General features: G+C 36.1%; 1 protein-coding gene across 3 annotated transcripts in view; it reads right to left on the bottom strand.

The window, feature by feature from the left end:
- Positions 1 to 3,782: 3,782 nt before the first annotated feature.
- ZDHHC20 (zDHHC palmitoyltransferase 20) overlaps positions 3,783 to 15,230 on the bottom strand; it is an 80,220-nt gene continuing 68,772 nt past the window's right edge. For 2 of the 3 annotated variants that reach the window (XM_037037098.1, XM_037037100.1), the window contains 4 exons: positions 12,145 to 12,234; positions 10,611 to 10,726; positions 6,896 to 6,965; positions 3,783 to 5,431 (listed from right to left, as the gene is read on the bottom strand). In XM_037037098.1, the coding sequence (XP_036892993.1) occupies positions 6,928 to 6,965; positions 10,611 to 10,726; positions 12,145 to 12,234 (244 nt within the window). In that variant the 3' untranslated portion in view covers positions 3,783 to 5,431; positions 6,896 to 6,927. Of the gene's footprint in view, positions 5,432 to 6,890; positions 6,966 to 10,610; positions 10,727 to 12,144; positions 12,235 to 15,230 lie in introns of all 3 variants that reach the window. The other variant, XM_037037099.1, reaches the window with a different exon arrangement.

The following is a 15,230-nucleotide window of genomic DNA, read 5'->3' as shown; positions in this document are numbered from 1 at the left end:
AGGATGCAGAGGCCTTAAATGACACAGTGGATCAAATGAAGATTACTGGTATCCTCAGAAAATTCCATCCCAAAGCAGCAGAATATACATACATTTCGAGTGCACATGGAACATTTTCTAGGATAGACCACATGTTAGGACACAAAACAAGTCTCAATAAATTTAGGAAGACTGAAATCAAATCAAGTATCTTCTCTGACCACAATGCTATGAAACTAGAAATCAATCAAAAGAAGAACAATTAAAAACACACAAAGACATGGAAGCTAAATAATATGTTATTAAAAAATAAATGGGTCAATAATGAGATCAAGGAAGAAATCAAAAGATACCTTGAAACAAATGAAAATGAGGATCCAACAATCTAAAATATGTGGAACACTGGGAAAGCAATCCCAATGGAAATTCACAGCATTACAGGCCTATCTCAAAAAACAAGAAAAAAGCTCAAATAAACAATCTAACTTTACATTAAAGGAACTTGAAAAAGAACAGCAAACAAGCCCAATGTGAGTATAAGGAAGGAAATAATAAATATCAGAGAAGAAATAAGCAAAATAGTGTCTTAAAAAAAAAGCATATAAAGATCAATGAAGCCAAGGGCTGGTTCTTTGAAAAGATAAACAGGATTGACACACATTTAACCAGATCATCAGGAAAAAAAGAGAAAGGACCCAAATAAATAAAATTAGAAATGAAAGAGGAGCAATAACAACTGACACCAAAGAAATACAGAGGATAATAAGAAAATATCATGAACAACTATATACCAAGAAGCTGGACAAACTGGATGAAATGGATTAATTCCTAGAAATATAAAAATCTTCCAAACTTACAAAAGTAAATCAGAAAGAATCAGAGAATCTGAACAGACATTTCACACCTAGTGAAATTGAAACAGTAAGAAAAAAAACTCTAAACAGACAAAAGCCCTGGACTGGATGGCTTCACAGGAGAATTTTACCAAATATTCCAAGAACTAACTCCTCTCCTCCTCAAACTATTTCATAAAATTCATGAGGAGTGAAGGTTCCCAAACTCATTTTATGAGACCAGCATTATCCTAATTCCAAAACTAGATAAAGACAATACAAAGGAAGAAAATTACAGGCCAATATCCCTGAAGAACCCAGAGGCTAAAATTCTCAACAAAATAGTGGCAAACAAAATATAGCAATACATCAAAAAGATCACACATCGTGATCATGTGGGATGTATTCTGGGAATGCAAGGTTGGTAAAATATTTGCAAATTAATAAATGTGATTCACCACATAATAAAATGAAGGATAAAAACCACATGATATCAACAGATACAGAAAAAGCATTTGATAAAATCCAGCACCCATTTACAATAAAAACTCTCAATAAAGTGGGATTACAGGGAACATAACCAAACATAATAAGGCCATATATGATGAACCCACTGCCAGCATTATACTCAATGGGCAAAACTACAAGTGTTCCCCTTAAGATCAGGACAGGAATGTCTGCTTTCACCACTCTTAATTTAACACGGTGCCGAGAGTCCTAGCCATGGCAATAAGACAAGAAGAAGTAAAAGACATCCAAATTGAAAAGGAAGAAGTAAAACTGGCATTATTTGCAGATGACATGATACTGTATATAGAGAACACCAGAGATTCCAAGAAACTACTAGAAGTGATAAATGAATTCAGCAGGATACAAATTTAATATCTAGAAGTCAGTTGCATTTTTATATGCCAATAATGAACTAACAAAGAAACTGAGTAAGATACAAATATGTGGAAGCACATAATGTGTTCACGGATAGGAAGAATTAACATCATTAAAGTGTCCATACTATCCAAAGCAGTCTACAGATTCAATGAAATTCCTATTAAGATCCCAACATTGTATTTCCAATGGTGTATTTAAATTTAAATAGAATAAATATTTCAAAAATTTATATGGAACCACAAAAGGCCCTGCACAGAAACAATCATCCTGAGAAAGAACAAAGTTGGAAGAATCATGCTACCTAATATCAAACTGTAGTATAAGGCCATAGTAATCAAAACAGCATAATAATGACATAAAAACAAACACAGAGATCAATATAATAGAATATAGAGCTCAGAAATAAATCTATACCTTTAAAATCAATTAATATTTGACAGAGGAAACAAGTACATACAATGGGCTAAGAATTTTATTCAATAAATAGTGCCGGGGAAATTGCATAGATACATACAAAAAAATGAATACAGACCACCTTCTTACACTATCCACAGAAATAAATTCAAAATGGATCAAAGATTTAAATGTTAGACCCCAAACCATAAAAATCATAGAAGAAAATAGGCAGCAAAAATCTGATGTTGCTTGTAGGAATATTTTATCAGACACATTTCCCCAGGCAAGGGAAACAAAAGAAAATAAAAAAGACAAATGGAACTACATCAAACTAAAAAGTTTTTGCATAGCAAAGGAAATCATCAACAAAATTAAAAGACAACCCACAGAATGGGAGAACATATTCCTGACACAGCTGATAAGAGGTTAATATCCAAAATTTAAAGAACTTACAAAACACCAAAACAAACAAACAAACAAACAAACAAACAAACAATTCATTTAAAAAATGGCAAAGGACCTGAAGAGACACTTCTCCAAAGAGGACATATAGATGACCAATAGACATATGAAAATATGTTTAATGTCAATCATCAGAGAAATGCAAATTAAAACGACAATGAGATGTCATCTCACACCTGTCAGAATGGCTATCACCAATAAGTCAACAAGTGCTGGTGAGGATGTGGAGAAAGGGGGACCCTTTTGCACTGTTGGAGGGAATGCAGACTGGTGCAACCACTGTGGGAAGCAGTATGGACATACCTCAAAAAGCTAAAAATGGATCTGCCTTTGGATCCAGCAATCCCACTTCTGGGATTACATCCTAAGGAACCTAAAATACTAATTTGAAAGAACATAAAGCAACTGTATGTTCATTGCAGAGTTCTTTACAATTGCCAAGATCTGAAAGCAGCCCAAGTATCCATCAACAGATGAGTGGATAAAACAACTGTGGGACATTTACACAGTGGAATACTACTCGGCTGTAAAGAAGAAAATCTTACCTTTTGCGACAGCATGGATGGACCTGGAGAACATTAGGCTAATTGGAATAAGCCAGTCAGTGAAAGATACCATTTGATTTCACTCATATGTGGAATCTGATGAACAAACTGAACTAACAAGGAAAATGGGGACAGACTCATAGACAGAGAGCAGGATGACAGCCCATAGGGGTGGGCTAGAGGTGAGGCGGTGGAATGATTGAGCAAAAAGGAAAAAGGACTCATGGACATGGAAAACAGTATGGTGATGGCTGTGGAGAGAGAAGTATAAGCGGACTAAATGGTAATGGAAAAAATACAATAAAGATTTTAAAAATTTAAAAATAAAGAAAGAAAAAGAAAAATGATGGGAGGTTTTACAGAGCACATGATGTTGTAGCTGAGTCACCAGGTGGATGGGGAAGAGAAATCCAAACAGAAAACCCATTTAGCAAAGACACAGAGGCATGAAAGAGCATGTCAAGATTTTTGTGCTCTTTGTATTTTCTTACCCACTTTTCTCCCATCTTTAGGTCAAACCACCATATCTAGCAAGTCATTTAATTCCAGGGTCTATAAAAAATGATGTAGTTGGATTTTGTAATTGTGAAAAGGTGTCCAAGGCTTTCTCATTCACTCCTTCTCTACCTCCAAAGCTTTAAGTAGAAATCAACAGACAGTCTCACATTTCCTACATGGCTAGCAAAGGGGTTCTTTAATCTTACTCACTCTATAAAAGTATATTTCAAAACTATCTCAGGGAAGCAATGTGGTATCTCAAGCAGAGCATGAAATTAGTGATCACTGATCTGAATTTGAAGCCAAACTTTGTCGTTTACTTGCTGTATGACTTTGAGAAGACACTTAAAATCTTTATGCCTAAGCTTTCATTTGTAAAATGGAGATTGTGGTATTTATCTTGCATGGTTCTTTGGAAGACTTAGTGGTACTTGTTTTTAAAGGTACAGCACAGTGCTGGATACTTATTAGGTTCTCAAATAATTCACAAAATTGCCAACACACAAGATTTATTTCTATCCATTCCTGGATGCAATAAATTATTTTGGTTTGTGTGTGTATATTTGACTAAACAGTATAAAGAAGGATTGACATTTATAAGATATTGTATTTTTCTTTATAAGTAATACAACAATTCTTGCCGCTTTGACTGGATTTCAAAAGGGAAAGAGGGCACATGTCTAGGCAGCAAGGCTTCAGGCTTAGTATTTTTGCATTTAAGAGTGGAATCTACTTACTGAGACTGGAAGTTTCAAATGACTACTCAAGTAAAACTTCCTTCCTGAGAGCAGTCTTATGCTAAAATTTCACTCTAGTTGAAACTGCATTTTAAGTCACTGTTTAAGCTGTTATAGGATTACTGTAAAAAGTTCCAAAGTAATTTTTCATTACCTAAAACTGAAATTTGAAAATCAATTTAATAACTTTGCATTCTACATACCTTAGGACTAAAAATATTTTTAACAGCTTACAATAGCCTGTTTTTTTCTTTACTTTCCTTCTAGCCACTTCTACCTATTCTTCCTTTGTCCAATATTTCTACAACACATGTATCTTTTTCTTGCATGCATGTATACTAATAAAAATTTAACAAAAAGTAATTTTAAAATAGAAGCAAAAGTGTTTCTTATACTGCCAAGTTTCCTTTAAGCTTTGAGCACATTATACAACATTGTTGTATTAATGCTTTAGATCTAGCCTTCAATGAATTATTCAAATATGCTCCATGTTTTAAATCATTATATTTAGATATCTTAATCCTTCTTCCTGTTATTGTATAGTCAACAATAAAAACTTTTATTAAAAATGCTGAAAAGTATAAAATAGTAATTATAAATTATCAAACACCCAATTTTTAAAAAGTTATTTTCTTTTCCTTATGTAGTACAAGCAACAGTGATTTGGATATTATGATTCACTTTCAGCCACCATACTGCCCTAGATGTACTTCAATTAAGACTAGTTTTTAGCTTGAGTTTCTGGAGTGACAATTCACATGGACACTGAGAAACAGTTCTTATAGTGTAACTTAGGTATAAAAAAGTACATATGCCATGTTAACATGTGATCTAACATAACATCTCCTAACAGTGTTATCTGCAAAGTAAAATTAAGTCACTTTTGTAGCTGTAAGTCAATGTTGAAATTACTTAAGATTAAGGCATCTTCCCGCTCTGCTTTAAAGTAGTGCCTCTGTGGATCCAGCGATCTGTACAAACGTTTCTTTTGAAAAAATATATCTTCTGCTATACTTTAATTATTTCATCCCATTGATGATTTTCTTGCAAATAATACTGAAAATATCAGTCCATAATATGTTTTTATAAACCTATAAAACCAGAAACAAATGAGTTATTGGTTAAAACTTGATTTTACATTTCTGAATACAAGATTTAGTAAGTGGTTCTGTGGGCTAAGGTATAAACCTACTAACAAAATAGAAAAGAAATGCTTTAATACTATTATACTATAATAATAGTAAGGGTTTTTATAAGCAGTAAATAGGGGTATCATTGACTTCTTCCTCTGGAGCATCAAGAGAGCATTTCGTAACAGGCAGACTCTCAGGGTTCTCCCTTACTGTTAAGTGGGATGTGATCTGAGGAGACATCTTATCCACCTTCCAAAGACTGCTGTGGGGTTTAGGAAAGACCCTCAGCAACAGTTCTGGGAACTTCAGCTGGGATTTTCCACTACCACTGGCAGCAGCCACTATCCCTATAGCAAGAAGAAACAAAGTCAGGACTGAGGACCCCCATTTGAGGTCCACATGCTATACTACAGCCACAGTTGTCAGTGGCACTGACTAGGACTGTGACCATGTCAAGCACTCCTGTTGCTCATCTTGAGAACCCAAGCCTGAGTGCCTGTGTTCTGATTCTGTATGGGTCTCCGGCTGTGGTGTAAACTCTGGACATGGAGCTAGGTCCTTTGTACAGAATTGAATGCTTGTGACAAATGGCATGCAAGGAGGCAGAGGCTTCCCTGAGAGTGCAGATGACAACCCTTTTAAAAAACTCACGACAACAGGAACCACGGTAATGAATGTATGCTGTCTGAAACTGCTAGACTTGTGAGCATTCATAACAGGGCAACGGGTAACCAAAACACTTTAAGTAGGTTTATCAAAAATTGAACATCTTCACAGGATGCCACTGAGCTCAGCTCCTGATTGAGTGCAGACAGCTGTTACCCGACTTTAGTGTTAGGAGAGACTTCATTACCTCCCTGCAGTTCAACTTAAGGCTGGCCATTACCCTCACTGTTCAGACTGCTGACTCAGACTGATATCCCCTCTACAGCTCCTGACCCTGGACACACAGTAAAGAATGACTCATCCATGTACTTGTCTTGTCTACTGTTAACTACTCTTTTATTGTTTCTGTTACAAAGTAAATAACATCAATGAACCTCTAAGCCTTTTTTTTTCAGCCTTTAATATTAGTCACTTCTCTGGGCCAAATTTTTTCAATCGTGGGCAAATGTCACCTTTTCCCTTTAAACTAATTAACAAGGGGCTGTTACTAAAAAGGTCAGTTATCCATATACCAATCCTAAACAATTTTTACTAGTTTTTCCATTAATCTACCAATAAATATTTACTAAAATTGTGCTAGGGTTGGTATGGAAAGTAAGATTTAGGCAGCTTTCTTCTGATTTCTCCTGAACTACATAATTCTGCTGATATAATTGAAGGAGTAAAAATTTGAATTACAAGTTGTTTTAAGATTGCAAAAAATGTACAAATAAATTGTATTTGTTCAAGGAAATTATCATTGTATTGTCTTACCTTCTTATTCAGTTAGTTAGCTATGACCACGTGGTACTCAATTTTCTATTGCCACTGTGACATGGTTCTTTGTCCCTGTAAGTGCAAAATTACATATGACATGACCCCTTCCCCCAAATGCATTAAGTTTCTGGCTACATAGAAAAATTTATTAAAGAGCAACTTTTATATATGCACTAAATAAGCATATGGTGCCAACCATATGTCATTTTGTGGAACCAGAAGTAAGAAAAGCAGTGCTAAGAGCCAGAAGTCTGGTTTTATTTTTATTTTTGCAAAAATGTCACTTGGCTTTAAAGACATTCACCAGAGTCCTCAGTTGGTTGGAGCACTGTCCCATAAATCAAAAGGTTGCAGATTTGATACCCTTTCAGGGTACATGCCTAGGTTGTGGGTTCACTGCTGGTTGGGGTGTGTACAAGAGGCAATCAGTGTTTCTCTCTCACACCAACGTGTGTGTGTGTGTGTGTGTGTGTGTGTCTCTCCTTTTCCCTCCTTCCTTCACTCCCTCCTTTCTTTCTTGCTCTAAAATCAATAAACATATCCTTAGGTGAAGACTTAAAAAACCGAATCTTTCTCTTTATCCTATACAAGGATTCTAATGATTCCAACTACACTAATTTTAGAGAATAATTTAAATGCTGTAAAATTCCAAAAAGACAAAACACATCAGAAAATGTGACAGCAAGTTTTGAAACTTCATGTTATTTCCTGTAATACAAATTGACCTGAATGTCCAAATTATTTGTATACAGTTAAAGAAGACAATGAGAATGTTATTACTATTATTATTAAGAACTACCACAGATATATTTTAGGCTGTAACACTAGTAAATAGCCAGACTATATTATAGACCTAGGCCCGATCCAAAAGTCCACTTTGTTTTAAATATTAATTTATTGGTTGATTGACTTTTAGAGAGAGAGAGGGAGGGACGAGGGAGGGAGTGGGGGAGAGAGACAGAAAGAGAGAGGGGGGGGAGGAGGCTGATTTGTTGTTCCATTTATTTATGTACTCATTGGTTACTTCTAGTATTGCCCTGACTGGGAATTGAACCCACAACCATGGCAAAACTATCCATGCTCTAACCAACTGAGCTATCCAGCCAGGGCCCAAAAGCCTACTTCTATCCTATCAACTGTTCTATAATGCATCCATAATTCATGAAATGATTGTATCATCAAGAAAAGGTTAAAATACCCCTGTCTGATATGGCTCAATGGCTTGAGCACTGGCCTGCAAACTGAAAAGTCACTGGTTTGATTCCTAGTCAGGGCATATCCCTGGGTTGTGGGCCAGGTCCTTAATTGGGGGCATGCAAGAGGCAACCAAACAATGTTTCTCTTGTTCTCTCTAAAAAGTAAATAAAACCGTTTTTTTTAAAAAGGTTAAAATACACTGAAGTGCACTCTTTTTATAACAAGACTGTGAGAGTATAATGATTTTTGAAAGGTTGGTTTTCAATTCCTTGCTTTTTCTTCTTGCATCCCTATGATACCAACATTGGTATGTGTGAATTTGAACCAGAGGTTTCTTAAACTATCCTCATTTTTTGAATTTTCTTTTTGCTGTTGTGATTGCCTCCTGCTTCCTTAGCTTCAAAATTGCTGATTTGATCCTCTGCTTCATCAACTTTACTTTTGATTCCGTTACACTATTTTTCATTTCAGTTATTGTATTCTTCATTTCTGACCAGCTCTTTATGTTTTCTGAATTTTTGTTTGTTGAAGTTTTCACTAAGTTCATCTACTCTTCCCCTAAATTCACTGAGCATCTTTATAATCCTTCATTTATCGTTCATTCATGACGGGTTCCAAATCAATAAAGTTACTGGTGGAAATGAAAAATGTGTCCCTTATTTTATGGAAAAAACTAAATGAGCTTTTTGGCCAACCCACTGGTTGAGCCTTGACTGCTGTTGGCAAGCCACTGGGACAGACTGACTCCCAGGCTGATAAGCTGTGAGGATTTGCTCTGACTGCTTTAGAGGAGCTGCTGTGCAGGGGCCAACCCCATGGAGCAAGACTCATTCAGTGGGACTTTGTTGCCTGCCAAGTCTAGCCTTGGAGTGTGTCTCCTATGGAGGATAATGAGTTGTAATCCAGGGTGGTCTGAAGCTGCTCACTGGGTGTGCTGGCTCTGGGGCCTCCTAAGAGATGCAAGGTCACCCACCATCTGTGCCCCGCCCAGGGTCACCCAGCATGAGCTTCAGAGTGATCTGCAGTTTGTTGCTACCTGTGCTTAACTTGGAGCTACCTGGGAAAGGCCAAGCTGCAAACCAAGGCTGGCTGCCACTAGTGCCAGGTCTGGAGCCACTTAGCAAGAGGTATGGGGTAAACAGAGGCTACTTATTTGAGACATTTTCAGAAGTACAAAGCATAATCCAGGATAGGCTATTTGTATGGAAAGGGCTTGGGTGGGCTTGCAAATGGTGGGGGGTAATGGAGTATCTCAGAGAATCAGCAGAGTAGGGCTAATAGAATTAGCCAGGTGGTTGGAAACTCAGATATGGTACCTGCCTGGGGCTCTGTGGGTGGGGGGGCTCTGAAAAGGAAAAATGGCCTTTGCTAGCACTTCTGTCTGGTAGAAAGCTGCCTCTCCAGACCTGACCCTGAAGCCAAACAATTCAGTTCTTCCCCAGATGTCCCTGGTACCTACTGAGCTGCTGGCCCACTCTTATAGCTCAAAGGGAATGAGTCTGAGTAAGTCAATGTGGGCCTTTGAAAGGAATGCCTGGGACTCCATAAACCCTGTCTCATTCACAATCCAGCCAGAACTCAGGGGGTCTTCTCTTCCTGGCACTAGAACCCCAGGCTGGGAGTTCTGATGTGGGGCCAATGCCTTCACTACTTAGTGGAGACCTCTACAGCTGAGATCTCCCTCATAATTTTTAATCACCATCCATGGGTGTGGAACTAGCCTGTTTCATGTCTCCATCCCTCCTACCAGTCTTAATGTGGTGGCTTCTTTATATCCTTATTTGCAGGACTTCTGTTCAGCTAGATTTCAGGCATTCTGAATGATGGCTCTTCTGTATTTTAGTTTTAATTCTGATGTGGTTGTGGGAGGTTCTGAGTACCTCATGTTTACCTACACCACCATCTTGACCAGCACTCACCTTGTTTAAGTTTTATTCAGAATATTATGCCAAAAGAACTTTCTATGTGTGCAGTAAAGAAATATACAGCTGGGTAACAACAACAAAAAAATCCAACAGTGAACCAAACAAGACACAGCAGGAGCCATTATACTTCCTCACTCAACCCCCTTCTCCATAAAAACTACCAATAAACACTAACACCCCATATATATGACATTAATTAAAAGTTCCACATATTTTAGTATTTTTAATTGTCATCCAAGGACTTTTATTTTTCCATTGCTTTTTAAAGAGAGAAGAAGGGAGAGAAAGAAACATCAATATAAAAGAGAGACATTGATTGGTTGCCTTCCATATGCACCAGTAATGGGGACTGCATGTGAGTGGACCAGAAACTGTACAATCCCACACCTGCACTGGGGCCAGAACTTGTAACCTAGATATGAACCCTGACTAGGAATTGAACTCACCCTTTGGTTACGGGACAGTGCTCCAACCAACGGAGCCACACCAACCAGAACATATTGTAGTATTTTAAAATATCATATTATTTTGATTTTTGTACATTTATTAAATTTGGTGAGTTTCACTTTAAACACATGAAGTTGACAAGTATTACCTGATCTGACAGTGCCTTCTTCAGAGCCATTCTCTGTCCACTGAGATTCACTGTCTAGCAATCGGTTTTTTGATTCACTAAGTGGTTTGATAGGAAAAGGCTGATTTAAGCCAATACTGAAAAGAAGAGCAAATAATTTAATAAACAGTTTAATGCTCCATTAAGAATATTTGATTAATAAGCTTCAAATCAGTACTCTTCCTAAATATGTGAGGGCAACTTAAAATATCTCACCACTCTGAAAAAAACTCTATCTTAAAACAAAAATATGCCCCAATTCCCCATTAAATGGCTCTCCAGATCCAAGAATATGTACTCTAACACTGCCAATGAAAACAATTAGGCAAAAGAAAAAAGCTTCAGAGGTCAGCCTGAAATATTTTTAACATATGTTAATCAACAGCCATAAGGTAGCACAAGGGCAGGTGAGGATCTATGTCTGGGGCCAGGACAAAAAAATTTACCTGTCATTTCCCAAGTTTTCTGCTTTCTACCTCTGTAGATTAGATCTAAGGGGAAAAATGATTAAGTGATTTAACACAGACTTATTTTTATAGTTAAGAGATCCAGGGAGGGAGGGAACAAAAGAATGAAAAAATGAGGAAAAGGAAACTAATATTTATTGCATACCTACTTTGTGCCAGACACTGTGAGAGGTGCCATATACCCATTATCTCAACCTTTGCAAAAAAATTTTGCAGGTAGGTATACCTGAAAACTGAGGCTCTGGTAGTTTAAATGACTTATTTAGACCCACAATAAATGTCGGAGCTCTAAGGTCTTAAAACCTTAGTCTAAGGTCTACATACTCCTCATGTTAGTATGTTAGCTTGTACTTAATAATCCCTTTTCCCTCAAAATTTTTGTAATAAGTTCCAGCTTTATCACTTTGACAGAGTATCTCTATCTTCTTTAAAATATCACTTAAAATGAACACTGAATGTGTGAATCAGTTTGCTTGTCATGCAAATATGGAGAAAACATCCTCTAAGATGATGAATGAAAGTTTTATATTTCTATTTTTGAATCCTTAATACTAATTTCACACTACCATTAAAATATGTTTATCAAAATACAATGGTGAATAGGATAATCACTAATTTCTGTGAAAAAATATAGCATATAAGCAAATTAAATCAAGTCTTGAAGGAAGGAATGTCTTAATTTCTAGGAAGATGTAGTATATTCAGAGTAGTGATGCTTCCTTGTTTGCTCACACATTTCCAGTTTTATGTGATTGTTCTGGTTCATCTGGTAAGAGCAAGCATTCTCTTTCTTACTCAGAAAACTGTTATGGTTTGGATGATAAAAAGTATGGTTATCCTACACATGTTAAGTATATATAACCAAGCAATGTATAACAATATAATTTATATGCGGACATATATTACGCATTAAACCTCAGTTAAAAAATTTAAATGGTATTTCTCTTTTGCTAATTACTACTGTATTTATCTATAATATATGTATATGTCATATACATATAAGTTTAATTTATAATGAATACTGAAAAACTTAATGACAAGAAGCATACCTTCTGGCATATTCATTTTGGTTTGTAACAGAAGTTTGTTCTGGATCCATTCCCACAAGGCGAGTTGGAAAACTGCAACCATCACCCAAGCTGCATAATAAAAAATATCAGTAATAACTTAAATTATATTAAGTTAAATGAAAGTTATCAAATTTAACTCCTAATTTTCAGAGACATGGTATAAAGAAATTATCCTAACTTGTCATTTCAGAGAAAATTTCCTAAGATTTCTAATTGAATGAGATTATTTTCCATGAGAAATCATTTTTCTTTTTCATGGACATTAAATAGATTTATTGTGGTGATCATTTCATAATATATACATATATTGAATTGTTACACTGCATTATACAACTGAAACTAATGTAATATTATACATCAATTATATCACAATAAAAACAAAACAAAATAAACATATTTCAGGATATTTAAAAAACAAAAAAAAGCATACTGTCAATCCTGAAAGTATCTTTGGATATATTAAATATATAATGTCCATGGAGATAGAACTGAACAATTTGAGTTTTTTAAATATAAGTTTGAAAATGCTCTTTGTATATTACAGATATTAATTCTTTATCTGTCATCCACATTATAAACAATTTTCCCCAATCTATAATAGTCTACTTTGTATTGTTTTGGCATCTTTTTCCACATACAAAAAGTAACTTTTTTATATAGTAGGATATGTAGAATTTTACATTTATAGCTTTTTGGTTCTGCATTTTTATCAAAATAGTTTCCTCAGTTATACATATACTCTTACAAAGTTTCCTCTGGAATTTTTAGTTTTTTCTCATGTCTTTGATTTAGTTTGCTTTATATATTAACGTTGTAAGATTTAACTTTATTTTCTTCTATGTGGGTAGCTGGTTGTAGTTTTTTAAAAGAATTTTTGTATTAATTTGTTAAAAATGTAATCTTTATTTTATTTTTTCCATTACCATTTAGTCCCCTTACACCCACTCCCCCAGCAATCACCACATGTTGTCCATGCCCATGAGTCCTTTTTCCTTTTAGCTCAATCCTTCCACCTCTTAACCTCCACCACCCCTACACCCAGCCATCATCTGGCTCTCTATGAGTCTGTCACCATTTTCCTTGTTAGTTCAGTTTGCTCATTAGATTCCAACATATGAGTGAAATCAAATGGTATTTATCTTTCTCTGACAGGCTTATTTCACTTAGCATAATGTTCTCCAGGTCCATCCATGCTGTTGCAAAGGGTAAAATTTTCCCCTTCTTTGCAGCCAAGTAGTATTCCATTGTGTAAATGTCCCACAGTTGTTTTACCCACTCATCTATTGATGGACACTTGGGTTGCTTCCATATCTTAGCAACTGTAAATAATGCTGCAATGAACATACTGGTGCTTATATACTTTCGAATTAGTGTTTTGCGTTCCTCAGGATATATTCGCAGAGGTAGGATTGCTGGGTCAAAAGGCAGATTCAGCCCTGGCTGGTGTAGCTCAGTGGATTGAGCGCGGGCCTGCGAACAACATGATCGCGGTTCGATTCCCAGTCAGGGCACATGTCTGGGTTGTAGGCCAGTTCCCGGTTCCTGGTTCCCAGCAGCGGACGCATGAGAGGCAACCATACATTGATATTTCTCTCCCTCTCTCCTTCCCTTCCCCTCTAAAGATAAATAAATAAAAATTTTTTAAAAAGGCAGATTCATTTTTAATTTTTTTAGTTATGTCCATACTACTTTCCACAGTGACTACACCCATCCGCATTCCCACCAACAGTGCAAAAGGGTTCCCCTTTCTTAATATCCTTGCTAGCACTTTGTTGTTTGATGATAGCCATTCTGACAGATGTGACATGATGTCTCATTGTGGTTTTAATTTGCACTTCTCTGATGAGTGACATTGAACATCTTTTCATGTCTATAGGCCATCTGTACGTCCTCTTTGGAGAAGTGCCTCTTCAGGTCTTTTGCCATTTCTTAATCAGGTTGTTGTTTTTTTTGGTGTTGAGTTTTGTAAGTACATTATAAATTTTGGATATTAACCCCTTATCAGATATATTGGCCAATATGTTCTCCCATTTTGTGGGTTGTCTTTTAACTTTGTTGATGATTTCCTTTACTGTGCAAAAACTTTTTGGTTTGATGTAGCCCCATTAGTTTTTTTTCCCTTTGGTTTTCCTTGCCTGGGGAGGTATATCCAATAAAATATTCCTACAAGCAATGTCCAAGATTTTGCTGACTGTTTACTTCTATGATTTTTATGGTTTTGGGTCTAACATTTAAGTCTGATCCATTTTGAATTTATTCTTTAAATTTATTTATTCTGTATCTACGTGTTTGTTTATATGGCAGTACTATTCTGTTTTGATTACTATGGGTTTATAGTATAGTTTGATATTAGGTAGTGTGATTCCTCCAACTTTGTTCTTTTTTCTCAGGATGGATGTTGCTTTGCAGGGCTTTCTGTGGTTCCATATAAATTTTTAAAATATTTGTTCTAGTTCTATGAAATACATCATTGGGATCTTGATAGGAATTGCATTGAATTTATAGATTGCTTTTGGTAATATGGATATTTTAATCAGGTTAATTCTTCCTATCCATAAACATTTTATGTGCTTCTATTTATTTTTATGTTATTCAACTTCTTTTTTCACTATCTTATAATTTCCAAGCACAGGTCTTTTACATCCTTGGTTAGATTTAATTCTATGTATTTTTAAAAATATTTTATTTATCTATCTTTAGAGGGGAAGGGGAGAGGAAGAGGAACATCAATGTATGGTTGCTTCCCGTGCATCCCCTGCTGGGAACTGGCCCCTGCTGGGAACTGGCCTGCAACCCAGGCATGTGCCCTGACTGGGAATCGAACTGCGATCATCTGGTTCACAGGCCCGCACTCAGTCCACTGAGCTACACCAGCCAGGGCCCTAATTCTATGTATTTTATTCTTTTTGTATGAACTATGAATGGGATTGTTTTCTTAATTTCCCCTTCTGTTAGTTTGTTATTGAAAATCTTTTTCTTTTATTGCCCTGGCCAGGTTGCTCAGTGGTTGGAACATCATCCTGTACACCAAAAGATTGTGGGTCAGGGCACACATCTAGGCTGAG

Source organism: Sturnira hondurensis, unplaced genomic scaffold (genome assembly GCF_014824575.4).
Source record: "Sturnira hondurensis isolate 20B ecotype Veracruz unplaced genomic scaffold, ASM1482457v3 Scaffold0022910, whole genome shotgun sequence".
Classification (NCBI taxonomy): domain Eukaryota; kingdom Metazoa; phylum Chordata; class Mammalia; order Chiroptera; family Phyllostomidae; genus Sturnira; species Sturnira hondurensis.
Note: the sequence above shows the minus strand (reverse complement) of the source record. Positions and strands in the feature narration are given on the sequence as shown.